At 48.0% G+C, this 26,161-nt stretch overlaps 2 protein-coding genes across 5 annotated transcripts; one reads left to right on the top strand and one right to left on the bottom strand.

Moving 5' to 3' along the window:
* On the top strand, positions 1-10,021 carry Slc51b (solute carrier family 51, beta subunit). The gene is made up of 4 exons (NM_178933.2): positions 1-27; positions 7,487-7,607; positions 8,760-8,850; positions 9,773-10,021. The coding sequence occupies exons 2-4, from the start codon at positions 7,517-7,519 to the stop codon at positions 9,975-9,977; spliced, it is 387 nt and encodes a 128-aa protein (NP_849264.1). The 5' UTR covers positions 1-27; positions 7,487-7,516; the 3' UTR covers positions 9,978-10,021.
* Positions 6,636-24,289, bottom strand: Rasl12 (RAS-like, family 12). 4 transcript variants are annotated; one of them, XR_379455.4, is made up of 6 exons: positions 24,107-24,289; positions 21,799-21,855; positions 15,124-15,197; positions 14,274-14,464; positions 9,104-9,367; positions 6,636-8,918 (listed from the first exon to the last, which is right to left on the bottom strand). XR_379455.4 is itself a non-coding variant. In XM_017313587.1 (6 exons), the coding sequence occupies exons 2-6, from the start codon at positions 23,035-23,037 to the stop codon at positions 11,618-11,620; spliced, it is 759 nt and encodes a 252-aa protein (XP_017169076.1). In that variant the 5' UTR covers positions 23,038-23,480; positions 24,107-24,274; the 3' UTR covers positions 10,066-11,617. The 4 variants fall into 4 exon arrangements, 3 of the variants coding, with proteins under 3 accessions (NP_001156395.1, XP_017169076.1, NP_001028330.2); XM_017313587.1 differs by lacking the exons at positions 6,636-8,918; positions 9,104-9,367 and adding exons at positions 10,066-11,993; positions 22,977-23,480 and having other exon boundaries at positions 24,107-24,274; NM_001162923.1 differs by having other exon boundaries at positions 7,921-9,367; positions 24,107-24,286.
* Positions 24,290-26,161: the final 1,872 nt, after the last annotated feature.

Genomic DNA, 26,161 nt, shown 5'->3' with positions numbered 1-26,161 from the left:
TGAAGTCCCAGGAATCCCGGGTCCAGGGTGAGTACTCTCAGCCTGCTGTGTGGTGGGAGAAGCAGGGCCGGTGGCAGGAATCACACCAATGGTTTAAGCTCTGTTTAAAATTAAGGGATTTGGTAGAAGGGCCAAAGAGACCATGACACCTGAATGCAATGTCATGCCCACTAAGTGACATCCAAAGAAAGATGGAGTTTAATTTAATAATGATATTTTTAAAATGATAGTATGTGCCAGGTACCTTAAGAACAACTGAACGTTGCTATTTCTGGGAATATCATTTTTCCTTTTTTTTTTAAATGATCTTCTGTGTATGACTGCTTTGTCTGCATGTATGTCTGTGCACTAAAGCATGTGCAGTGTCCCCAGAAGCCAGAAGCCAGACCTGGATCTCCTGGAACCAGAGTTACAGATGGTTGTGAGCTGCTATGCAGGTGCTAGAAATCAAACCCAAGTGCTCTACACGAGCAGCAAGTGGTCCTAACTGCTGAGCCATCTCACTGGCTCCCAGTTTTTACTTTTGTGTTTGTTTGTTTGTTTGTTTGTTTGTTTGATGGAATAGGCTGGATGTCGCTACAGTTTTGCTCAGATGACTGCAGAACCTGGAAACGCTTGGGCTGCTACTGATACATATACATTGTTATTACCATGCTCTCTCTCTCTCTCTCTCTCTCTCTCTCTCTCTTTCTACCCACCCACATAAACCCATAATTTGCAGTTTTTGAAACTAGTTGGGGTGGGGGCTGGAGAGATGTCTCAGAGGTTAGGAGCACTGACTACTCCTCCAGAGGTCCTGAGTTCATTTTCTTTTTTTTTTTTTTTTTTCCATTTTTTATTAGGTATTTAACTCATTTACATTTCCAATGCTATACCAAAAGTCCCCCATATCCACCCACCCCCACTCCCCTGCCCACCCACTCCCCCTTTTTGGCCCTGGTATTCCCCTGTACTGGGGCATATAAAGTTTGCAAGTCCAATGGGCCTCTCTTTCCAGTGATGGCCGACTAGGCCATCTTTTGATATATATGCAGCTAGAGTCAAGAGCTCCGGGGTACTGGTTAGCTCATAATGTTGTTCCACCTATAGGGTTGCAGATCCCTTTAGCTCCTTGGCTACTTTCTCTAGCTCCTCCATTGGGGGCCCTGTGATCCATCCATTAGCTGACTGTGAGCATCCACTTCTGTGTTTGCTGGGCCCCGGCATAGTCTCACAAGAGACAGCTACATCTGCGTCCTTTCAATAAAATCTTGCTAGTGTATGCAATGGTGGAGTTCATTTTCTAGCAACCACATGGTGGTGGCTCACAACCATCTGTAATGGGATCCAATGCCCTCTTCTGGTGTGTCTGAAGCTACAGTGTACTCATATACATAAAATAAATATATCTTTTTTTAAAAAAATTAGTAGTGCTGTCATCTACGGGAGGAAAGGACCTGGTTTTACTATGCTGAGTTGACAGTGTAAAGGGAGTAACAGTCACTAGGGTCACAGCCACTAGGGTCACAGCCAGTAGGGTCACAGCCAGTAGGGTCTACAAACATTAAACTTAATCCCCTCTCGCTTAGATGGGAGTAACACGCTATATTCAATGCATACAGCCATCATACATGGAATGTGATTACAGAAGCTACCAGACACACCTTTTAAATGTCCACGGATGTGAACGGGTCCGTGCTGCTGTGGTATCTCAGAGTGGGAGGGCTTGGGCTTTTGGTCTTTATCACAACATTAGTATATACATGATACACACTTAGAACTCACATTCCATTTAGATTCCAGCCTCCATGCATCTTTTCTCTCCTCCTCTTTCCTTTCTCCCCCGACTCTCTGACATATTCCTGCTCTATCTCTCACCCCATCTCTCTCTCCATCTCCACCCCTTGCTCCCCCCTCCTCCTCCATTTCTGTACCTAACCCCACCCCTTTCTCTTCTGGGAATCTGGCCCAGGAACTCATATATGCTATGCTAGTCCGCTCAACCACTGAGATTCAGCCCAAGCTGACATTCATCTCCATACACTTAATCCCACGAATTAAATATCTCAAATCAGAATTTCTCTTTCAAAAAAGTATAATGTGCATTACATTGAAACAGGCACATAAGTATGCAGAATATACACACATACAAGCGTAGGGGTTGAGCTGGACAGATGTTGGTTCAGTGGTTAAGAGCACTGGCTGCCCTTCCAGAGGACTGGGGTTTGGTTCCCAGCCCCATGTGGTGTGTCATGGCTGCCTGCAATTCCCGTTCCAGGGATCCAACACCCTCTTCTGGCCTCTATGGGCACGAGGCATGCAAGTTGTGTACAGACACACATGCAGGAAAAGCACCCATATACATGAAATAAATACAACTGAAAGAAAATGTAGGTGTTGTAGGTCAGGGGTAGAGTACTTACTTTCCTGTATAAGGCCCTTGGCGTGATCTCCAGCAACACACACACATACACACATACACACACAGACACACACAGACACACACAGGATCACACACATTGCTTTTACGAATGAATGGCATACTTGAAAGCAATAAGCACAGAGGTCTTTAAAGTCAATGTCACGTGCTGGTCTCTTGGTTCTATCACAGTCCTCAGAAGGAGACAGTATCTGCTACTTAGACCTCAGTGATCTTCACTATGGGTGTGGGGAGCAAGGGATAATCTGACATTATTAACTCAGGCACTGCAACTGGCCTCGTTTTTCTCAGTGTGGCATTCTGAACGGTTAGCTGGAGCTAAATGCAGATCTCATCAGTTAGCTAATCTCACGACCTTGTCTTTTCTATCACATCCCTCAATCAAGGATGTTGGAAGTAGGCATCTGGGTCCCCAAATGTCTTTAAAAGGTCTCTATTTTTAATTTTAATTATATGTATGTGTGTGTATGAATGAGTATGTACATGTGTGTGCAGGCACTTGTAAAGGCCAGGAGAGGGTGCTGGATCCTCGAGAACTACAGCACCAGGTGACTGGGAACTGAACTCAGCTCCCTCACAGCAGTGGTCCTCAGCCTTCCTAACGCTGCCTCCCTTTAATACAGTTCTTCAGGTTGTGGTGACCTCCAACCTTGGTCCTTCATAACTGTAGTTTTGCTGTTGTGAATTGCAATGTAAATATCTGATATGCAAGATATCTGATATGCAACCTCTGAAGGGTCTTGACCCACAGGCTGAGAACTGCTGCTTTAGGAGACCAGTACTTGCATTTAACCCCTGAGCCTCTGGCCAGCCACAATTCATACTGACTTAGACACACAAGTGAGCAGTCATATCCAAGAAAGCTGAGCTCTGACACTCCTGTCAAATGATCTTCCAGTCTTTTGGCGCTGTTTGTTTTTTCAAGGGGACTTGGTCCTTTTGTTTCCCTTTGGCTGTCTGCTGTTCAGTTGTTTGAGGAAGTTCTAGGCTGTGAGTACAAAGGCTGTCTCAGGCAGAGTTACAGACCCCTGCATTGGAGACCATGTGGCCTCTCTGCCTTTGGTGGGTCTCATGGCATCCAGGACCTGTTTTCATGATGGGTCTATTTCATACAGTTCTCCTGTATTGTGTCTTCAGTTAATGTATTTTTAATTTTCTTTGATTTCTATTTGCCCTTTCTCAGCGGCACCAATCCTAATGTGATTAACATGTCCCTTAAACATCATTCTAGTAACACATGTGCTGTTCTGTTCGAATGTTTTCAGTTTTGATAAGTGGTATGGCACGTCCCTCTTGAGGACAGTTAAAGCCTTTATTACATTTATTTGGGGTGGGGTGGGGTATACCCATGCCGTGGTGCACATGTAACGATCAAAGGACAGCTGGTGAGAACTGTTCCTCTTTTTCCACTATGTGGGGCCTGGGAATCGAACTCAGTTTTGCTATCAGGTTTCATGGCAAACACCTTTTGCAGCTGAGCCAGTTCACCCACCCAGAGTTAGAATTTTCATCACAAGTCTTTAGTACTCTTAGTTAGGTTAATCTATTAGAATGTTCAACCTGCAGCCCACAGGCCACATGCAGTCGAGAAGAACTAAACATAAGGTTTTAAAATTGGGGGATTATAAAGTTCTTGTAGATGACAAGAACCTGCAGAGCAGTCAGGAAGACCAGATGCTGGCCAAGGACTGACTGCCCAGTACAATAGCAGCCAGTCACATATTGTTACTGAGCCCCTGAAATGTGACTAGTGGGTTTCAAGATAAACATGCTACAAGCATAAAGCTTATACTCAATTTCAAAGACCTAGTTGAAAAAAAAAAAAAAAAGCAAAACATGGGCTGGAGAGATGGCTCAGTGGTTAGGAGCACTGACTGCTCTCCTGAAGGTCCTGAGTTCAAATCCCAGCAATCACATGGTGGCTCACAACCATCCATAATGAGATCTGACTCCATCTTCTGAAGTGTCTGAAGACAGCTACAGTGTACTTACACTAAATAGATTTTTTTTTAATGCAAAACACCTCAATATTTTTACATTGCACAATGTGATTTCTATCACATGGAAATAATACTTTATGTGTACTGTCTTGGATGGAATACGCTGTCAAAATCAAGGTCACCGTTTCTTTAAATGAGTCCAGAAAATCTTGGGTAACATAATGCAGCAGGAATCTTCACCTGCTTTATTTCCCAGGGACAAAACCAGGCTCGGCTAAGGGGCCATCTCAGGGAGAGAGAGTGATTCATGATCTTCTCTTGCCAACAACAGAAACCATTTCTGGTCATTATCCCCATCCCACCCCACAGACAAGGCTTACCAATGCAGCCTAGTGCTCAACACCTCTCCGCAGCATCTCCCTGCAACTGCCTTTCTAGGACTCTTCCAGCTTCTTGACCAGAGCGGGGCAGCAGTGTATCAATCCCCAGAGGGAGACTACACTAAGCTAGGTTTCTGGGAGTGTGAAAAGACACACACAATCACAGGCCACTGTGATTGGCTACGGGAGGCTGGGGGCAGGGCAAGAGGTGGGTTGGGTGGGATAATTAGGTTAAAAGTGTGATGGAGTTGCCTGGCAGTGAGATGTGGGTGTGTGGGGGGGGTAGGGGGTGGGGGTGAGGGTGTTAATTGCAAGGGCTCTCTCAGCCCGCCAGTGGCTCACTCAACCTCACACTGGCGTATCTATGCCCCTTCCCTGCACACACACACACACACACACTATATATATATATATATATATATATATTTTTTTTTTTTTTTGGTTTTTCAAGACAGGGTTTCTCTGTGTAGCCCTGGCTGTCCTGGAACTCACTTTGTAGACCAGGCTGGCCTCGAACTCAGAAATCCACCTGCCTCTGCCTCCCGAGTGCTGGGATTAAAGGCGTGTGCCACCACGCCCGGCTTTTTGCACACTATGAATTTTAATAGATTTGATTCACCCCTTCCTCTGTGGTTCCTGACTTCAGGCCCCACCTGCTCCTAAGATCACATTCTCATTTTATCTATGTATTTATCTCTCTATGTATTCATCTATCTATCTATCTATCTATCTATCTATCTATCTATCTATCTATTTATCTACCAGCTAGCTATCATGGATAAACCCCTCACAAATCTCACCTCAAAGCGTGTCAATGGCCCGGGGACACAAATCTGAGTTACCCTAAATATCATATTCCAAATGGTAGCCGTTTCATGATGAACGATTGTTGTTTTGGGACAGGGTTTCAGTATGGAGCCCTGGCTGTCCTGGACCTTGCTGCGGTGACTATGCTGGCCTCAAACTCACAGAGATCCTCCTGCTCTCAAGTGTCTCGGGACACTTAGTAATAGAAGTAGTAATAGTAATAGTAATAGTAATAGTAATAGTAATAGTAATAGTAATAGTAGAATGAAAACCACAAGTCAAGACAGTTTCTAAGTGGGTTGCTAAAAGCATAGGGGTACCGAAAAGCATCAGACACTCTAGGACCCCAGTCTTAGTCTTCTCGATGGTACAAGCTAGAGGTCTGTTTGCACATTCTAAAGGATGTATCTGATAGTGCCAGAGACGCTAGGTCATACCTAGAGAAGAGAATGGCTACCAAGGGGACTAAAGATGGCTCGAGATTATTTGGCTCTGAACTTGTAACATTCCAACCTTCCCAAAGAGAAGTTCTAGTCAGTGACAGGCTTTGTAAGGTGTGCTTCTTTCAAGGGACTTTCGCTCTGCTTGCCTGTCAATTGCTTACTGTGACATGGTGTCTCTATGTAGCTCATGCTGGCTTGGTCCCTTCCATATTATCCAGGCTCGAACTAGCCTAACGATCCTCCTGACTCAGTCTCTTGAATGTCTCCATTGGGCTCACTGCCACGGTCAGCTCTGGTTCTGCGGGAGGCCTGCTCCAGCTGGGGAACAGTTGAGGTGGAACACCAGCGCCAAAAGACAGATGATCTCTAACCTTGTAGGATGCTCTGTGTAGCCCTGGCTGTCCTGGAACTCACTCTGTAGACCAGGCTGGCCTTGAACTCAGAAATCCTCCTGCCTCTGCCTCCCAAGTGCTGGGATCAAAGGCGTGTGTCACCATGCCCCGCCCCAGCTGGAAGCTTAACTCTTATTTACTTTATAACTCTCTGTGCTTGAATAAGTGCAGACTTATGGTGACTAACATAGGCAGCAGGGGAATTGGAGCTATTAACTCCTTGTGAACCAGGAAAAGAAAGTCACACGTGCAAATAGAAAATATGCACATACATATTCTTGTCAGGGCTGATCATCTGTCTCATCTACTCCACAAGTGTTCACACACACACACACACACACACACACACACACACACACACACATTTGGTGAATGCAGTAAAAGTCCCCATGAGCAAGTTCATTGAGCAAGCACCAATGAAAAAACTCATTCATTCTGGATGAACAATCTTCTGTCCTTGCACCTACAATAAATTGGCCACTCCCGGTTTACATCCTTTAGTTATCAGACAATGGTTTCCCAGCCAGCCCAGAATGAATGCCTTCTCTGATCTCAAATCTGTTCCGAGCCCTCTTTCTATCCTAATGCAATTAGCTTGTGATACATGAAAGTTTACAGAGCCCTAACTTCAGCCTTCATATTGTAAAGAGCTCAAAATTGCCTGTATAAATTTAAGAATTTATGGAATCATTATTAGGAATTACTAAATCATCAATTTGTCTATATAGCATTGCTATAAGATAGTACATCTTCCTTGATCTGCAGAATACCTGCCCAATAGGGTGAGCTAATGCCCAGGAATTATTATACTATTTTAATAGAGACAGGAAAGTCATATCAGCTGCAAGAAGCAGTCCTGAGATAGTCTCTTTTAGCCTTGTCATCTCCAGGAAGGTCATTTGTATGCATTTAGCTTGTCCTAGATGGCTCCTGACATGGTTCAGGCTCCTTCAAGCCCTAAAACCGGGATCTAGACCTGCTGATTTGGACAAAAAGGACTGGTAAACCAAGAGTGCTTCCTGCTGTTTCTGGAGTTGTCTTCTCAGAGGCCAGAACCTGGAAGGCCAGGTGGGCAGCTGGGGCCTCAAGACTTGTCTGTTTACAGGCCAGAAACATCTCAATCAGGAGCAGAAACATGGACCACAGTGCAGAGAAAGCTGCAGCCAATGCCGAGGTGCCCCAGGAACTGCTGGAAGAAATGCTTTGGTATTTTCGTGCAGAAGATGGTAGGTGATGGCGGGTGAGCGAGGCAGTTCATCACTGTCTATCATTCTCCAACAAGTGGTACATCGCTCACTCCCCTTTTCTCAGGGTATGGGCCACTCACTCGACTCTCAAACAACTCTACTATTTATTAAGTTAGTTGTACTGAGTGCCAGGCCCTGGCCCTACCACTGGGATACAGCAGTGAACAAAACACAAGTCTCTGCCCACACAGAGTGTCCATTCTAGTAGAGGAGACAGAAAATAAACCAACAGCTAAGAGTATAACATGTTCTTGGTGCATAGTAAAAAAAAGAAGCAAACTGGCCAGGTGGTGGTGGCTCATGCCTTTAATCCCAGCACTTGGGAGGCAGAGGCAGGTGGATCTCTGTGAGTTCCAGGCCAGCCTGGGCTATTACACAAAGAAGGAGGGCTGGAGCCTTGGTGGTGGAGCCCCTGCCAGGCATGTCAGGAATCTTAAATTGAACTCTCAATATGGCATGGAGCGGAGGGGGTATGCAGCAAGAAAGACAAAGTAATCAAGGGAAGTCTCACTAACAGGACATCCTGGTAAAGGCTTGCAGGAGGGAAACCCTTGCAAGAAGGGAAGGAATTTGCTCTCAGATCCTTTGGTGGGGGACCATCCCTACAGGAGGAGAGTAAAAGCTGTGATCCTGGAGCCTGCCTCACATGTCACAGTCTGATCTGTCAAAAGCACGCACCGCCCAATCTGCCACTTCACCTGTAGTAGGCAGTAACTGCATCCAGTCAGGCTGTCATTACCCCTTCCCTCTCTCCTCCTCCTCCTCCTCCTTCTCCTCCTCCTCCTTTTCCTAAAGGCAGTATAAAATTGAAGGCTGGAGTTCAAGTTTCCTCCTTACGCCACTCACACCCCCTCTACCCAGCTATTATGCAAACATAGAACTGTCTCCCCCCCCCTCCCCCCGTGCCCCTCTCTATGGGATCAGGGCTGGTCCAGAGCAGAAACCCTGACTCCAACCCAAACCCACTGGTCAGCTGGGGAGATCTCCTAAAGCAGGGGTCTTGGTGGGAGTCTCCATAGAAGGGACAAATGATGCTCTGAGATGGGCCTGAGCCGGAGCCCCAGCGATGAGGGGGCCTGAAGGCACCTGGCCTCTGCTCAAGGAGCTGTCTCTCTGTGTGTCCCTCCTCAGCGGCTCCTTGGAATTATTCCATCCTGGTCCTGGCAGTCCTGGTGGTCATGACAAGCATGTTCCTCCTGAGAAGGAGCATCCTGGCAAACAGGTGAGGAGCTGGTTTGGTGTGGGTCTCCATAGTGAGCAGTGGATGGCACTTCCTCTCTGGATGGCAATCTAAGCAGGAGTCACGTTAGTGAACTTAGCTCTTCACTAAGAAGAGTGGTGGTAGTCATCAAGGACCACTATGAAATAAACAACCCAGCAGCTGCCCCCTCCCCCACGATCCCCTCCCCTTAGCCAGCAGGTTGGAAAGATGCAGAAGGGTATTAACTTTGATAAGTGGTCCTGGCCCCTCTTACCCTGTCAGAAAGCATCCCTTTCAGCAAACTCAACTGAGAGACAGGGTGGCTGTCCACAAGAGCAGCAGATACAGGTCTGCTCTCCCGTGGGCCAGGTATCAGCTCCTTCCCCCATAGCCAGGGAGTCCAAGAGTTCCTTGGGTAACCCAGCTGAGAGAAAGGAGAGACTTTCAGGGATTATTAGAAGGACTGTCAGGTTGAGGAGGCAGTGGGAGCCATGCGTAGGATTGGGTCTTACACGCATGTCCAGTGGTGTGGGTAAACCTGTTTGGAGAAACAAAGTGAGAGATAGAAGGTTAGTTAGGGGTTTCTGGCAGCATCTTAGGGATAGAACAGGGCAGGCGAGGACCTGTACTACATATGATGATAGCCCTGGGGTCAGGATCATGTGCTTTGGAGAAAGGTCACAGGATTTAGAATGGGTAGACTTAGATGTACAATGCAGATATGTGCTTCATTGGCCTCTGATGCCATGTTTGCTCATCTCTAAGAGAAAGGGCTGGCAATCAAAGCTTAGCTCTCAGGTGGCCCTGCAGTGAGATGACAGATGTAAGAGTGGGAGCCATTGGAAGCTGCTATCATTTCTGAACAGAAGAGCTCCCCTCAAGCTATTGGGTCCTGACCCAGCCACTCAATATCCCAGATCAACACTATTTCTTCTCCTCCCAGAAATCGAAAGAAGCAGCCACAAGACAAAGAAACACCAGAAGACCTGCATCTTGATGACTCCATAATGAAAGAGAACAACAGCCAGGTCTTCCTAAGAGAGACATTGATCTCAGAGAAACCAGACTTGGCCCCGGGGGAACCTGAGTTGAAAGAGAAAGACTCATCACTTGTCTTTCTGCCAGACCCACAGGAAACAGAGAGCTAGGGAGCGTTGAGAGTACCCCATAACGCCCCATAACGCCGCCTAACTTATTTTTAGCAGACTCAATAAACAAACTACAATCAGACGAAAATTTGTTATTTAAAAAAGTCTTTTATTCAAATGCCTCTCCAGGTGGGCAGCTGGAATTGTGTCCTGGGTTCAGATGATGGTGTCTACAAAGCACACACTAGGGGCTTGCATTGAAAATACAAAGTTCGGCCATGTGAGGTGGAAGCCTTTAATTCCAGCGCTCAGAAGGCTGAGGCAGGTGGATCTCTGTGAGTTCAACTCTAGCCTGGTTTGCATAGTGAGTTCCAGGACAGCCAGACCTACATAATAAAGAGACCCTATCTTAAAAGTATAAAGTTCAGAGCTGGCCATTGGTCAGGACAAAGGGCCAGGACTTGCAGGATGTGCCCCTGGGTAGGTCAGGGCCTCCCTCTGACCTCAGCTTCTCCAGCTATCGACTAGAGCTGAAGACTGGGTTAGAGATCTTCTCCATTCAAGCGCCTGGGCTGCTTGCTATCTGGGAGCCAAAGGAGCCAGCTTTCCTAGGGTGCCCAGCCCAGGCCTTCTCATGCCCTGTTCCTGAGCCTGCTCATCCAGAATTTGTGGTAAACAGTAAGAAATCGCTGCAGCTCCTGCCTGGGACAGACTTCTTACACATGAGCCTTGGTAAAATACTGAATAGTTTATGTAAAATTCTGTCATATTAATCTCAAATGCTTTGGGATCTATCTTACCAAAATAGGTGTTGAACAATCAATCCCATTGCTAAGGTCCTAGGACCAACCAAACCAGACTGCACCTACTTTACAGTGGGCAGGCCAGTGGCTCCCACCAGAGGATGTCTAATCCCACCAGCTGTGGACTCCCTGAGGACTGTGCCTGGGTAGAATGATTTTCTGCAGCCTTGGTCATCAAGCTCAAGAAGAGAGTCCTGGAGGGGGGGGTGTCTACTAACAAAGTGGTCATAGTAGTCCCCCAAATGCTGGTGAAAAAAATGTTGGAGGCTTTCTAGCCTGGACAACCCACAGACCTTCTCTGCACCCTTCATTTAGAGGTAAATGCTGAAGGACTCCTGTCCAAGTGTCTTTGCCCTATCCAAGCCTTCACATAGGATTATTTTAACTAGAATTTTCTTGGATAAACTTTGGGCCTCTGAACAGCTGGCCTCTTTCTACCACCAGGTGATGGTAGGACCTCGGGGCCAGCCATCCTGTAGACTGTTAGCAAGCCTTCACATAGACAAAGCCTCTTTGAACCGGGGCTGCAGCTGGCCTGGCAGTGGCTGGAGCAGGAGAGTCATGACACAGGATTTGTACTGCAGTTCCTTTCTGCTTGCAGCTGACTCCGGGTCTCCTGTCTGTAACAGGGGCAGCTTCCTTCCAGGGTGGTGGATGCAGAGGTTACCATGGAGCCCAGGCCCTTGCCTGGCAAGGAAGCAGGGTGAGGCAGTCAGGAGCAGCATCCTTGCCTGTCCCTCTGGATCACATAGTGAGCACATAGGGACCCTGCTTGGTGCTGGAGGTGGAACCTGCTATCTACCAGAGGGTAAGGGCCATTGGTTCATCAGAGTGCAACACAGCCCATTCCCTGCAGCCCCAAGCATCAGCTGAGCCTAAGTTCTTGCAGAAGGGTCCTCAGAAGATCTTGAAGCCCTTCAGTAGAGTCAAGGTGGGTGCCTTGCGCTTGCTCTGGGCACGAGATGATTTCACAGTGACCAACTTGGCCTGGGCCACAGTGGGCATCTCTTTCAGGCTGGCAGTAGAGAGAGTGTTGAAAGTACAGCTGGCCAGCCCATGCCGGGCTGTGAGCGGGGTCTGGTGGGACAGGGTTTTCTCCTCAGAGATGAAGAGGGGCCGGGCCAGGGGACTCTTATCCAGCTCTCGCCGCACCTCACGCACGGCCTCATGGAAGACGTGCTGCACGTGCTCAAAGTCCAGGCAGGCAGAGACCTCAAAAAACAGGCACCCGAATCTGCCTGCCAAAGCTGCACCCTCAGCCTTGGTGACTTGCCTGGAGAGGAAGCAGGGCGAGGCAGTCAGGAGGATGTCATTGCAAGTCAGGCAGAGAGGGTCCCACACCCATCTCCCCACCCAGTAGTCTGAACCCATCTTCATCCTCTGAGTCGGTTTGCTCATCCATACATACAACGGGATCATGGTACCCACTTTTGTTAGAGGCTGTTAGGACAACGACAACTTGAGTGGAGTGCTTAGCGTAGTACCTGGCACAGACCCAGCCCGCAATGGCCAAATCTGGAACTTAGGAATGAATACGAGGAAGAGAGAAAGGCCGAATCAAAATCTCCCATGCTAGACCCTGCCTGTGGCCAGATGAAGAAGGCCATTGCCCACCTCCTCAGGAAATGGCTACCTTCAGCTTGAGCAGTTGTTTGCAATGAAGGTGGTAGCACCCCTCAGATTACATGGGAAGCCCGTGACTGGCAGACTCTTGGGGCTCCCAGGTGATTTGTCTGCTTGTCCAGCTGAGGGTCAGCAGAGAACAGCCATGAGGGCGCCATTTCACTGAGGGGTGTCCTGGCTCCCGTGTGGCTCTATCAGCTTCCCGTGATGATTGGGTAAATGTTTGCAAGTGGAAGGTCCAGAGGAGTTCCTGAGTGGAGCCCATGGAAACCAAGGCGGAGATAAAAACGAAGACTGACTCTTTGTTCAAGACAGGGCAGGGATGAGGACTCCTCAGGTCTTGAGGCCAAGGTTGCACATTTTTTGAATCCTGCTCACCACTCCCACCACCCCACCCCCACTGATGAGCTGCCCCAGCCACCATTCCTTAGAGCTATGGATCAGCCCAAGATGGGAGGAGATGCCAGGGTAAGAAACAGTGAGCCAAAGCTGACTGGGCAGGAGCAAGGGGTCAGGGGACATACTTTGCCACAGAACCCTAACCTGTTAGTGCTGTACTCAACTGAAAAGGAGGCAGGGTAAGCAACCACTCGTCATTCCCAGGGAACAGGCCTGTTCATTCAAGCCCTAGATTCCCGGTCATCACTTGCAAACCATTTTTCAACAATCTCTTTGGTAAACATTGGGGTCAAAACAATATCCTGTAAATATATATATATATATATATATATATATGTATATATATATATATACACACACACACACACACACACACACAGAGAGAGAGAGAGAGAGAGAGAGAGACCCACCATACTGAAGTCTTCTCATCTCTCAGGTTCCAAAATATTTCGAAGACCACCTTCAGTGACTTACCCACTGTATAACTTCCCTAATTCCCCAAGAAGCAATTTTTCCTGGGCTGAAGATTGGACCACTCCTGAAGAAAGCCCCCACGCCACCGTGGTTACCTTTCAGGAAACCACAACTGTCTCCTCCCTATGCCTGTGTGATCTATTCTGAAAAAACAAAAAACAAAAACCAAAAAACAAAAACAATACAAAACAAAAAACCCAACATCGGTCCCTGGGCCTCAGGGGCCTGGGAGAACAAGAACAAGTTAAGAGCAGAAGAGGACAAGTGGAAGGTGCCACACCTAGCAGGTGTGCTGGACACAAGGGGCAATGTCCACACTGGAGAGTGTCAGTGGGATTGCTCAAGCTCAGGCCTCCACGTCAAGGACCTTAAAGCCAGGCTGGTGACTTGGATGTGTGGAGAGGGTGGAGGTAGAAGTCATAGGGAGTGGCAGGCCCGTGGTCAGCTGAAGGGAGCAGGCCCCACCTTAGAACATTCCAAGTCGAAGTCATTTAAAACATAGTGCCAGCCAAGCAAAATACGGCTGCAGCATTCTGTGGTGACCTGCCCTTTGGCCCAGTCTGTGACCTCTGGTTCAAATCCAGCCCCTCCTCAGAGAGGCCTGCCTTTAGCAGCCAACTGTGGCAACGAGCCTGGGATACTATGCCTGGATGAGGTCCAAGGTCTGTTTGGACCACAGCAGTCACCTGATCCAATGAGCAAATTAGACCCCTCTCCTTGGCACTGGAGTTGGTCACCAAATGACTAGTCGGCTGCTGGGAGGGCAACCAGAATGTCACACAGCCTTAGGTAAGGCGGGTGCAAGAGACCGACCACCGAGACACCTAAAAGGAAGGGGTGCTTGTTTTGCCTTTTGGGGATCCAGCCTATGTCCTAAGTAGCCCAGGTGTCTTTCCCTTCCTGTCACTGGCTGCCTAGAAGACAAACTCCCAGTCCCTTCTCCCAACATAGTTCTTCTACATGAAGTTGAGAGCACTGTTGTTCCTGGTACAGGATGCCACCCTGCGTCCATAGGCAAGCAAGCTCTAGAGAAGAGGGCTAAGATGCCTGTACTCACCTGTACTGGGCCATGTCAAGCTTGTTGCCCAGCAGCAGAGCAGGGTAGCCACGTTGTGTCTCCTTGGCATGCAAGGCCAGCAGCTCTAGGTAGCTGCTGCTGCCCTCGAAACTCGCACGACTATCGACACTATACACCACCAAGAAGGCATGGGCCCAGTTCAGGTAGCGCTCGCAGTTCCTGGGGGTGTCCTGGAGTAAGGGAGAGGACCCTAACTGAGATAGGCAGAAGAACTTGGGGGGAAAGGCCTTCACCTGGGCTGCCCTTTCCACCTCGGAGTCTTTGTATATTGTTCCCCAGCAGATCTCTTTTCAAAGGAGCACTTCAGTGTCGATTTGGCTTGGTGTGAAAAGAGACATTGTCTCATGAACCTCCCTCCTACCACCCAGCCAGAGACTTGGAGACCTTGGCCCCTTGGGCACCCAGTCAAAGATTCTGGCATGGCCCTCCAAGGACCTGCTGTCCCTGAGTACTGCTGGTTTCAGGTCAGGTCCACACTGCCCCTTTGGCCTCTGAGAATTAACTCCAGCACTGGGTAGAGAGGACATGGAGATATATGCTGGGGAGACTTGGGCTCACAGGCTCTCTGTAGGAGTGCTTGCATAAACAGGCATGTACCTGTGTATGCTGAGAACGCCTTACAGCTTAAGATATCTGGGCAGATGTCAGCAATCACTCTTCTAATTTGGCAAATGAAAGATTCAGGCCCAGAAAAGTCAGAGTCCCATTCAAGGACACACAGCAAACTTGAGACTAAAGGAATCTAGATTCCCTTGCGAGGTTAGGACTTGGAGGGGCTGCACTGATTGTCTGCCCTCTCTGGGGGATGAAGGAAGGGGGGTAATGTTACCAGGTCTGCAGTGTCCATGACCCTCAGGTGCACAGGCTGGTGGTCCACAGTCTCCTCAGAGCTGTAGGTGTCCTCTGCAACACAGATGGTCAACCAGATCAGCAGCTCGGCAGGCCACACAATAAAGAGCAAGGTCAATGTCCCTGCTTCCTCCTGTGCTGGACTGGTCCTTGGGTAGCTGCAACCAGGCTACCGTCCCTCTTCATTTGTCAGGGTGGCAGCATCAGAGGCCACTATATACCGTGCCCTGGGGGATGGGCTGTTTCTGGATCCATGCACAAAGCCTGTGGTGTGGAGTGTGGCCCATAGACTCAGCAGCCGAGGCTTGGCATTTCCTCCAAGAATTTCAATTTTCTCTTCCTAGCATAGCACCTGGCCTACAGGGAATCTCCAAAGACTTCTTCCCTCAGTAGGAGACAAGGGACAAGAGAAGCTTCTGATATGACAAAGAGAGGGCAGCCAGATCTCACTCAGAAGTTCCAAGGTTTTGTAAGTCATCCTTATCCAATAGACAAGGTGATGTAGAATCCAGGCCAACTTCAGGGAAATGGGAAAGAGCTCACTGGGGAGGGGTGATTGCTAAAGAAACATGAAGACCTGAGTTCAAGTCCCAAGCACCCATGTAAAAAGTTAATCATAGACGTGCACATGTCTGTAACCCCAGAAAAACCCCAGGAGGATTTCTGGGGATTGCTGACTCTCAGCTTATGCCTGGACTCCTGAAGACCCTTTCTTCAAGGAATAAAGTAGAAAGTGACAGAGCAAGGTGTTTGATGCCTCTTCTGGTCTCTGTGTGCATACAGATATGCAAATTTACACACACATACACACAGAGCACATACAACACACTCACAGCATACTCACACATAGCACACACATACACTGCACACACACAGAGACTACACACACAGCACACATATACACAGCACTTATAGCACACATATTCACAGCGCGCGCACACACACACACACACACACACACACACACAGCATGCACATACACAAAACACACAGCACACAATACACTGCACACTTCCCCCAAAGCCAATTTCAGCTACCTGATTTGGTCACATCACTTCAGTTCTCAGGGAGTGTGTCCTTTTAAAACAGAAACACTATTATAACTTGAACTAACAGCTCTCTTTTCTCTTCTTCTTCTTCTTCTTCTTCTTCTTCTTCTTCTTTTTCTTCTTCTTCTTCTTCTTCTTCTTCTTCTTCTTCTTCTTCTTCTTCTTCTTCTTCTTCTTCTTCTTCCTTCCTTCCTTCCTTCCTTCCTCTTCCTCTTCCTCTTCTTCTTCTTCCCCTCCTCCTCTTCCTCCTCCTCTTCTTCCTCTTCCTCCTTCTCCTCTTCTTTTTTCCCCCTCCTTCTTCTTCTTCCTCCTTTTTTGAGACAGGTTTCTCTAGGTACCCCTGGCTGTCCTGGATCCAAACTGGTCTCAAACTCAGAAATCTACCTACCTCTTCCTCCCAAGTGCTGGGACTAAAGGCATGCCATACCCCTGCCTAGCCAGAGCTAACAATTTTGAAGCCTTCGCTCTGCTTGGATCGCCCCTGAGTTAGCACATTTAACCTCCCTATTTTCCAGGACTGTGGAAAGACTATTTAGGACTCCGGGCTTGGGGCCTGGCTCATAATAAGTATCTAGAAATGGTGGTGAGGAACGTGAAGGAGCTCCTAAGTTAACAGGACAGGTCCATACTCCCAGGTAATTATTTTCTCCTTTTGTTTTTATTTATTTGGGTGAGGATGTGGTGTGTGTGTGTGTGTGTGTGTGTGTGTGTGTGTGTGTACAAGTCTGTGTGTGCATGTCCATGTGGAGGTCAGAGTTTGACATCGGTGTCTTCTTCAGCCTCTTTCCACTTTATTATTATTATTTTTAAAGATTTATTTATTTATTTTATGTATGTGAGTACACTGTAGCTATACAGATGGTTGTGAGCCTTCATGTGGTTGTTAGGAATTGAATTTAAGACCCCTGCTCGCTCCTGTCAACCCTACTTGCTCTGGTCGGCCCCGCTCGCTCAGTTCCTGTTCCTTCTGGCCCAAAGATTTACTTATTATTATACATAAGTACACTGTAGCTGTCTTCAGACACATCAGAAGAGGACGTCTGATCTCATTACAGATGGTTGTGAGCCACCATGTGGTTGCTGGGATTTGAATTCAGGACCTTCAGAAGAGCAGTCAGTGCTCTTCTTACCTGCTGAGCCATCTCTCTAGCCCTCCACTTTATTATTTTAAAGATGTCTTACATTTATTTTTATTTATGTGCCTGTATACTGGTACCCAAAGAGATCAGAACTGAGCACTGAATTCCCAGGCCCTAGAGTTTTAGGTAATTGTGAGCCTCCAGTATGGGTGCTAGAAACAGGACCTGCGTCCTCTGGAAGAACACCAAGTGCTTTTAACCACTGAGTCATCTCTCCAGCCCCACTCCTCCGCCTCTCTTTTTGAGCCATGCTCTTTCACTGAACCTGAAGCTCACCAATTTGTTCCGGACTGGCTGGCACTGAGCTCCAGGGATCCACCTGTCTCTGCTTCCCCAGATGCAGGTCACCAGACCTCGTTTTTGACCTGGGTGCAGGGAGTCTGAACCCGGGCCCTTGTGCTTGCATGGTGAGCATTTTACTGACTGAGTGATATCCACAGCCCCCACAACCTGTTTATCTTATAGAGAAATAATTTTAAACTCAAATAGAAGTTACAGCCTCACACAGTTCCTGCATGCCCTTCATCCACTTCCCTCAACGTTAACACCTTAGATAACCACAGCGCAGTCGCCAAACCAGGAAGTTGATGCTGGGTCTGCACTACGAGCTAAACTGCTGACCTTATTTGGATTTCACCAGTTTGTGTTTTTTCTTTTTTTAGTTCTTATGACTTTAAACCCAAGAAATTAGAATGTGGCCAGGCATACAGAAACCATCACTGGCACGCTGGCAGTTGCTTCTCTCAACCCCCGCTGTCCCTGTGCGTCTGGCACATGTACGTGTGTACCCTCAGTCCCCACCTTTCCCTGGGTGACCCTTCTAGGCAAAACTGAGGTGCCCTCTGCCTTCCTGGCTGTGGCCACTCTGAGAACGGCACCCTTACCCCCCGGGGGGGAATGCAGTCACACATTTCTCTCTGACGACTGCTGGCAGCCAAGCAGGCCTGGACACATGCCAGGTCCACTAGCATCCAACTTGAGTCACAGACAGCTCCTCGTCCCCAGCCTGCTTTGGGGACTTGGATAAATAGCTGCTCTTATCCAAAGAAGAAGAAGAAGGAAAAAAATAATGGAAAATATGCTCCAAATGCTTAACTATATTTGGCCCAAGAAGAGCTATTGCTGGAGGCCTATCTTGTGTTCATACTTCTTATTTTTCTGCCAAACTTTTAGGCACTGACCCCTAATAGGCAAAGTCCTGTCCAGCCCAATGGCAAGTCTATCCTTACTCTATCCTTAGTCTTCCTGGTATTCATTCCTGTTACTCAAGAGGCTAGCAGATTGTCTGTTATCTCTACTTTAGAAAGATGACAAGGTTGTTTTGGGAGGCTGAGGCAGGAGGATTGCAATGTCAAGCCTTGCCTGGGCTATAGAATGAGTTCAAAGCAAGTCTGTGCACTGTAGTGAGACCCTGTTGTAAAACCGAGGTTGGGTGGGGGACTGGGGATACAACTCAATGGTAGAAGGCTTGCCTAGTATGCATGGTAGACACTCTGGGTTCATTTAATTCCAGTAATGAGGTGTGGAGGCATGAATTTGAACTTGGGCCTTCTGGGCTGCATTCCCACTGTGACTCCCTTGCTCCCTGACTAATGATGGCTCTGCTGGTCCTCCAACTACATCTGACATGAAGCATTCTATTTAGTAGGAGTTCTAGTACAGATATGCAAGTTGGATGAAGCCTCAGGTCATCAGGTGACTGGCCTCAGGACCTATAATAGCAGCTTCTCACCCAGGCGGAGTGGTGTAGAGCCTGTCTTGACTATGGGCGCTTCAATCTCTTTAAAATAGTAATTTTACAAAAGGCACCAAAGAAGGTCTGTATGATTGTACATCAGGTGGCACCTCAGACACTGTGAGCACCCTTGTCCTTGCAGGAACAGGATGAAGGCAAATGAGGTAAGAAGTTGGCATTGTCCCCTGTAGGAAAGAATACTCGCTGGAGCCCCTTGCCCACCCATGGCAGCGCATAGGCAAATGCCTCCTGTGCTGAGTTTCCAGCTCCTAGCAGCTCTAGCCACAGCCCACAAGACACAGACAATCCAGTCTCAGTCTCCATAGAGGGAAACTGAGGCTCAGAGAGCCCAGGACCCCACACACCTCCACCTCTGGACCCATAAACTGCAGTTCACAGGATGTGGATAAACCTCTCCCTCCATTGAACCTGAGGGGGCTCTGTGATGTTAGGAGACTCACTGTGTTCACTCTGCCTCAGTTTCTTTCTTAGATAATGAAGATGGTAATAATTCTTTTTTGTTTGTTTGTTTGAGACAGGGTTTCTCTGTGTAGCCCTGGTTGTCCTGGAACTCACTCTGTAGACCAAGCTGGCTTCAAGCTAACAGAGATCCACTTCTCTCTACCTCCTGAGTGCTGGAATTAAAGGTGTGAGCCACCACAGCCTGGCTGATAATAATCCTTTGAAACAGAACTAAAAAGCAATTCAATCCATAGAACAGACCATTGAGTGAAGCTATAGCTAATACCACACTTCAGGCTGAAAATGGGGATGGCATTTCACCTCAGAGTCCCAATGTGTGCTCAGGCTCCTGGGAGACCCTGCAAAGGGCTAAAGAGCTGTTTTAGTCACTTGTGCCTGAGGCACACCCTCCTCCTTTAGGTCCAGACTTCTCTCCATAGGAGAGGCTTGGGTCTCCCAGTCTGGCCTACCAGGGTGTCTGTACTAGGAGCAGCTACTTTCCAGCTAACAGGCTCTCAGGAGAACAGGAGGCCAAAGACTGAGGTGGTTAAACATTATAGGCTGCTGTCTGTCCCCCACCTCAGACAGTCTGACCACATGTTCCATCATCAGATCAGAATTCCAAAATTGCTCAACCAGGACGCTCAAATCACCACTGTCTTGGAATCATCTGGTGGGAGACCGTGGAAGGGTATGGATAGGGAGCCAGGAAGAGGAGATGCCAGATACGGGAGATGAGGAGAAAGTAAATACAGGGGCTGGTCGTGCAGCTCAGCTGCTGGAGCAGTCACCGAGCGTGCACAAAGCCCTGCGTCCAACCAGCAGCAAGGCATAAAGCAGGCACATAAAGGTGGCACACACCTACAGACACATAAAGGTGGCACACACCTATAATCCCAGCACTTAAGAGGTGGATGCAGGAGGAGCAGAGGCTTGAGGTCATCCTGGGCCACACTGATCGTTCAAAGGCTAGCCTGAGCTACATGACAACCAGTCTCAAAATAAAAATGGTAGCTGCAGCCCTGAGCAGCTCTTCCTCCACTGTATTCTAATCTAGCATGAGCTGCTGGCTTCTTGGGGGCAGTGCTGCAGAATGGGGTCTTATCCTGTGACCCAGAGTCCTGTGCATCCTTGGGGGGGGGGGGGGCACCAATACTTTGATTTTAACGAATGGGAAAACAACTCAATGTCATTTTCAAAAACCTAACCTCATTCAGACACCTCGTTGTTCTCAATGGACTGTCACAAATAAGTGTTATAGACATGGGCGAGAAGTGGCTTTGGTGCTGATCAGACTCTAATTTTGTTTGTCTTAGGTATTAGGGTCCCATGTGAGGGTTTATTTTGGGGGACGATCCTTCTGTTAGATATAAGTTTCACAGCCTGGGTCTGACGAATGTGAGGGACTCTGGGCAGTATGCACCGGAAGCCATCTGAGGAGAGGTAAATATTCTCTGAGCGTCTGCTGGGGTCACGCAGTAGCCTAACGTGCACCATGTCTTTAAACCTCACAGCAGTTCTCTGTTACAGCTATGCCTAGGCCCCTCTGGCAGATGAGGAAATAGTAGCTCAGAGAGGTTAAGTGACTGTCTCAAAGTTACCCAGCCAATCAATGTCAGATCCAGCATCCAAACTTAACTCTACACAACTAAGTGTAGGAAAGGGTGGGCAAAGGGTTCAGTGGTTGAGAACACTTGCTATCCTTGCAGAGGACCCAGGCTCCATTCCCAGCACCCACATGGTGCTTCACAATCATTTGTCACTCCAGTCCCAGGGAATCCAGTGTCCTCTTCTCAACTCGGTTGCTATCAGACACACACATGGTGCACAGATATACATGCAGGCAAAACACTGATATACATGCAATGAATACAATACACTTAAAATTCTAAAATAAAACAAATTCTTCCTGGTTCAAAGAATGTCCAGCACCAATAGAGAATCCCTTAAATAGTATGTCTGCCTGTCCCGGGAAGAACACGCAGTGAACATTTTGAATAACTGTGCCTATTTGGATGTGGACATTCTGCTATTCAGAATAAAAACATTCTTCTAAAGTCTCCTTGCACCGCATATTTTAGGGCAAACGGTCTCGGTCCCTTGAGCCGGATCAGCCCCCCAGTTGTCTGGTGTGCACTGAATCATCCCAGGAATCCTTCTCTTCTACCTTAAGATCCATGGGGCTACTCGGAGCCCACTCATGGGGAGCTCTGGGGATCACCCAGGTGGGGCCCAGGCAGCAGGAAGCCCAGAGAGGAGTTGCTCCTTACCCAAATTGGGATCATATTCGCTGATAAACCTCTTGGTGAGGAACTTCACCGTCAGGGCTGCAAGAAGAAAGAGGTAGGCTCAGGTTCCTGCTGCTGTATCTGTAGATGAGGTCACTGTCCCTGTCACTTTAAGGAGGCCTAACTGACCTCTGTGGTCTCTGCTGACACCAAGCTTGGCTCTCCAAACGCCCCAGGCTGCAGAGCAGAGGGATTGGCTCAGAAGGCATGGGAATAGGGTGCCAAGCCCCATTAACTGAATGCACCCCGGAATTAGTTTCTGAAATTTTCTATGAGCATGAAAGTCAGCAAGAGGCACGTCTAAGAGTATTTGTGAACAACCAAGTCCAGGGTCAAGACCATACGTCTAGTTATCCTGGGGTCTGGTGAGTCCCCCAACTCAAGGGACACATCTCCCATCCCTGGACAGGTCTCACTGATTTATTTATTTATTTATTTATTTATTTATTTATTTATTTATTTATTTATTAGTATGGGGCATTTATTCCAGCTTTGGCTACAGGCCAGAGACAGTAAGCAAGCCCAGTGGTTCTCAAACTGTGGGTCGCAACCCCTTTGGAAGTCAAATAACCCTTTCACAGAAAACACAGATATTTACATTATACTCGATAGCAGTAGCAAAATTACAGTTATGAAGTAGTAACAAAAATAATTTTATGGTTGGTGATCACGAGGAACTGTATTAAGGGGCTGCAGCATTAGGAAGGTTGAGAACCACTGGAGTACATGAAGAACGGACTGGCTATTGCCGGGAAGAGTCTGACCCCCCCCTCTCCACCCCAGGGCATGGTTTTCCAGGCAAGGTCCAGAACAGACTGTGTCCCAAGTAAACACTCTAGTCTGGGCCCTCTACACCTTGGGCTCTCAGTGGGACTTCCACACCCCTCTTGGTTAGCTCTTGAAAGTGTAAGACTTGAAAAACGTAGTTCTTTTTCCCTTGTAGCGTGCACTAACAGGATTGCTTCTGTTAAGAGCTCAGCACATAAAACCAAGGGTCAGCCAAATATATTATGCTGGACTCTCGATAGGATTAAAAATAAACGCAAGATTCTTTTGAAGGATTCCTAACACTGCCCGTTGGCAAACTACTAGCCAGGGAACACATATTCTAAACTTTCTGGCACTGAAGATGTTACCTGGTTGGTTGAGTGTTTGCTTACCACGTACGAAGCCCTGGGTTCCATCCCCAAGTTTACCAGTGCCAGGAATGGTGGTACACATTTACAAACCCAGCACTTGGAAGAGGAAGGTAGAGGATTCAGGAATACAGGGCCATCCTTGCCTTCATAACAAGTTCTGGGACAGCCTGGGCTACATGAGACTGCCTCAAAAATAAAAGAGAATTCCTTCATCCGTGTAGTCACTAGCTGACCATTGGTTGAGTCACTGGGAACAGGCTGGTTTTCAAAGGAAAACCGTGTTTTGGGTTCCACTTCTGAGCCAGGAGTGCTGACTTCAAACTTCCTCAGAGAATCTCAGAGAAAGGAAGAGAAGGAAAGTCATAGCTCACAGGCCTGGTGGCCATTCGCTGTAGGCTGGAACTGGGTAGCCAGAGGAGCCCCTTCTGGTCCCCCATCTTCAGCTGGTTGGGTCTTTAAGTGTCAGAGAGCAGGGCAAACACTCCTTTTGGGGTCTCTGTGATGACTTTTAGAAGTGATGAAGGTCTAGGATGACAGAAATTATCTTAGTAGTAGCCCAAGATCCCAGGTTTCCCAAGGACAAGGTCTTGGCACCTGGGACTACAGACTTTCTTGAAAGTCAAGAGGGGTCTGGCTTGAAACAAATACATTTGATAAGAATAGTCTGTTTCAGAGTCCCAAGGGTTGGCAGTGGAGGAGTGGCCCAAGCCTGAGAAATTCTAATCTCAAATGACTTCTACTAAGTTTCTTGGAGGGGGTGGGGTGGACAGCACAGATCAAGGAGTAGCAAAGATGCCACTGAATTCAAAGGGGACCCAGGACTGGAGACCAGCGCCAACAGGTCTCGTTAGTGTCAGCTGATGAGATTTGGCTGCTGGTCCTAGGGATGCAGATAAGTAGAGGAACTAAGAGAAACACAAAGAGAGAATTTGGGGGGGGACAGGAGTCACAGGCACCGAGAACAGAGGCAGAGGCAGGCAAGCAGCTAAAGATAACCAAAGCGATGGAGAAGCAAGGCGAGAGTGATAGCCTGCAACAGAGAAACTGAGGCAAAAAGCAGTCTTAGGGACTCACCCAACCACCGGGAGAAGCAAGCCCCTGAGAGCTGGTGGATGAAGCTGCCCTCATCCTCCGCTCTCCAAGCTACTCACCAGACTTGCCCGCTCCGCGGCGCCCAAGGATAGCCAGGTTAACTTCCAGGGGCACGCTGTGCGGCCCGCTGCCAGCTCGGGGCTTGCCGAACACCGACGACATGGCGAAGCTGCAGATGGCCACGCCGGTCTCCCGGCCCGATGGGCTGCTAGTTGCACGCCCCCAGTCACTCAGACTATGGTGTCCGCCCGCTGGAGGAGGGGCGTGGACGGGGCGTGGCCTCCATGCTCCAACTGCCTTTTAAAAGCCGCTGAGCCCCCAGCCAGAGCACCCTGCAACCAGGGTTGCACTCCTTGCCTCCTGGTGGGTCTCTGTGTCACTTTTGCTTTAGACCACAGCCAGCTCACCCTCAGCACTTTACTTCTGTGTTTTGCATGGGCGACTCCAAGTAGCATCGCTGCAGAACTCAGGCTCCTGGGACAAAGGATTTGTGCCCCTTGCTAAGACTTCATGACCTAGCCAGGTGTTTTATGCTTCTAGTCCCAGCATTTGGGAAGCTGAAGGAGGGTTGCAGCAGTGGTGCATTGGAGGCCAACCTGGGCTATTCCAGGGTAGCTTAAGTTACATGTGAGGCTGTCTCAAACCAAACATAAAACACCTCACCCACGCTCCTGTAAGTAAACCTATTTGAACTCATTGGCTCGCCAAAAATTAATCAAAAGTATGACAATTGGAAGGAAGGTAACTGGGAAGAGGAAGGGGATACGTGAGTGGTAGGGACATGAGAGGGACTATGGGGGCTGTGGCTATGACCAAAATGCATTAGATGCATGTGTGAAAATGTCACATCAAGACTCATTATTATGTATAATTGATAAATGCCACTAAAACGTAAAGCTTTCTACAGGTTTGGCTTCCAGAAATCTAATCCATCCTGGAATACTTTTTCTCCCTGACAGGAGTAAAATGTGAATGTGTCTTCTTTGTTCTGGAGTGGACAGCAGTTCTGAGCTTGGTGATGAGGTTGATGAAGTAGGGGTCATTCCCTGGGGTCTCAGATCAGGCTATGCTGGAGATAGGGCACAAGAGCTTAGTTGCTGAGATAACTTTGGGAAAATCACCCACTTCTTTGGGTTTCTTTTCTTTCTCTCTTTCTTTCTTTCTTTCTTTCTTTTTTCTTTTTTTGCAACGCAATAGCAGCAATGGACCAGCCCTTCTTTGGGTTTTGATGTCCCTGTCTATAAATACCAATGGGCAGATAAATGCAAATTTTGGGGTGTGATTTTGGCAGGCCTGAGTAAATTCTAGAACCCTGAAGGCCTGTATTCTGGAAAACACTGATGCTGGAGAGGGAAGGGCATACTAGCTCCATCCCATTCCTGGCCCATAATGGTGAGCTGTCACCCATTCACCCACTGTGAGGGGAATCCACCTGCTTCCATAGCTGTTAAGCTAATAGAAAGTCTTTGTTAGTTAGGCAGCAATTACACTGGGTGTTTGGGATCCCAGTGTAGCCTTGGGCCTTTCTCAGGGTGAGCTTTTCAGCACAGAACTATTTCCCAGGTTGACACATATCAGTTAGCAAGAACAGTTAGCCAGAATCAGAATTACAGAAGCCAGAAAAGCAGTTAGAGACTTTCCCAGAACTATGGGCTTTAATGAATCAGGTCTTTGTTCTTGTTTGGGCAGGTGGTGCTGTATATGAGCCACATTTTGTGGCCTGAATGGTACTTCCATCATGGAGTCGGTTCTGTTAAGGTCTGGGCCTGACTAAGTTCTGGGGGGTCCTGTTATACCAGTCAGAAAACAAAAGACAAAAAACATGGAAACCTGGCCAGCAGGCAGAGGGTCCAGGGTATAAACAGGATGGCAGTGTCCCTCCTAAGCAAGAAAAAAACAAAACAAAACAAAAAACATTTTTCTGGCCAGGATGTGAATTCTGACTTGGTCTAGCTGTTGAGGGATTCACAGTAAACCAGCTGTTATAACGCTTGTGAGGTACCAGAGGGATTTGTTTACATTATACCTCAGACTAGACTTGCTTGAGCAGCTGATGCATAAGGGGTTTCCTCTGAGTTGGAAAAGTAGGAGCCGCATTGTAGCCACATCCCCCG

The sequence above is a fragment of the Mus musculus genome, chromosome 9, assembly GCF_000001635.26.
Source record: "Mus musculus strain C57BL/6J chromosome 9, GRCm38.p6 C57BL/6J".
Taxonomy (NCBI): domain Eukaryota; kingdom Metazoa; phylum Chordata; class Mammalia; order Rodentia; family Muridae; genus Mus; species Mus musculus.
This window is presented reverse-complemented; position numbering and strand designations above follow the sequence as displayed.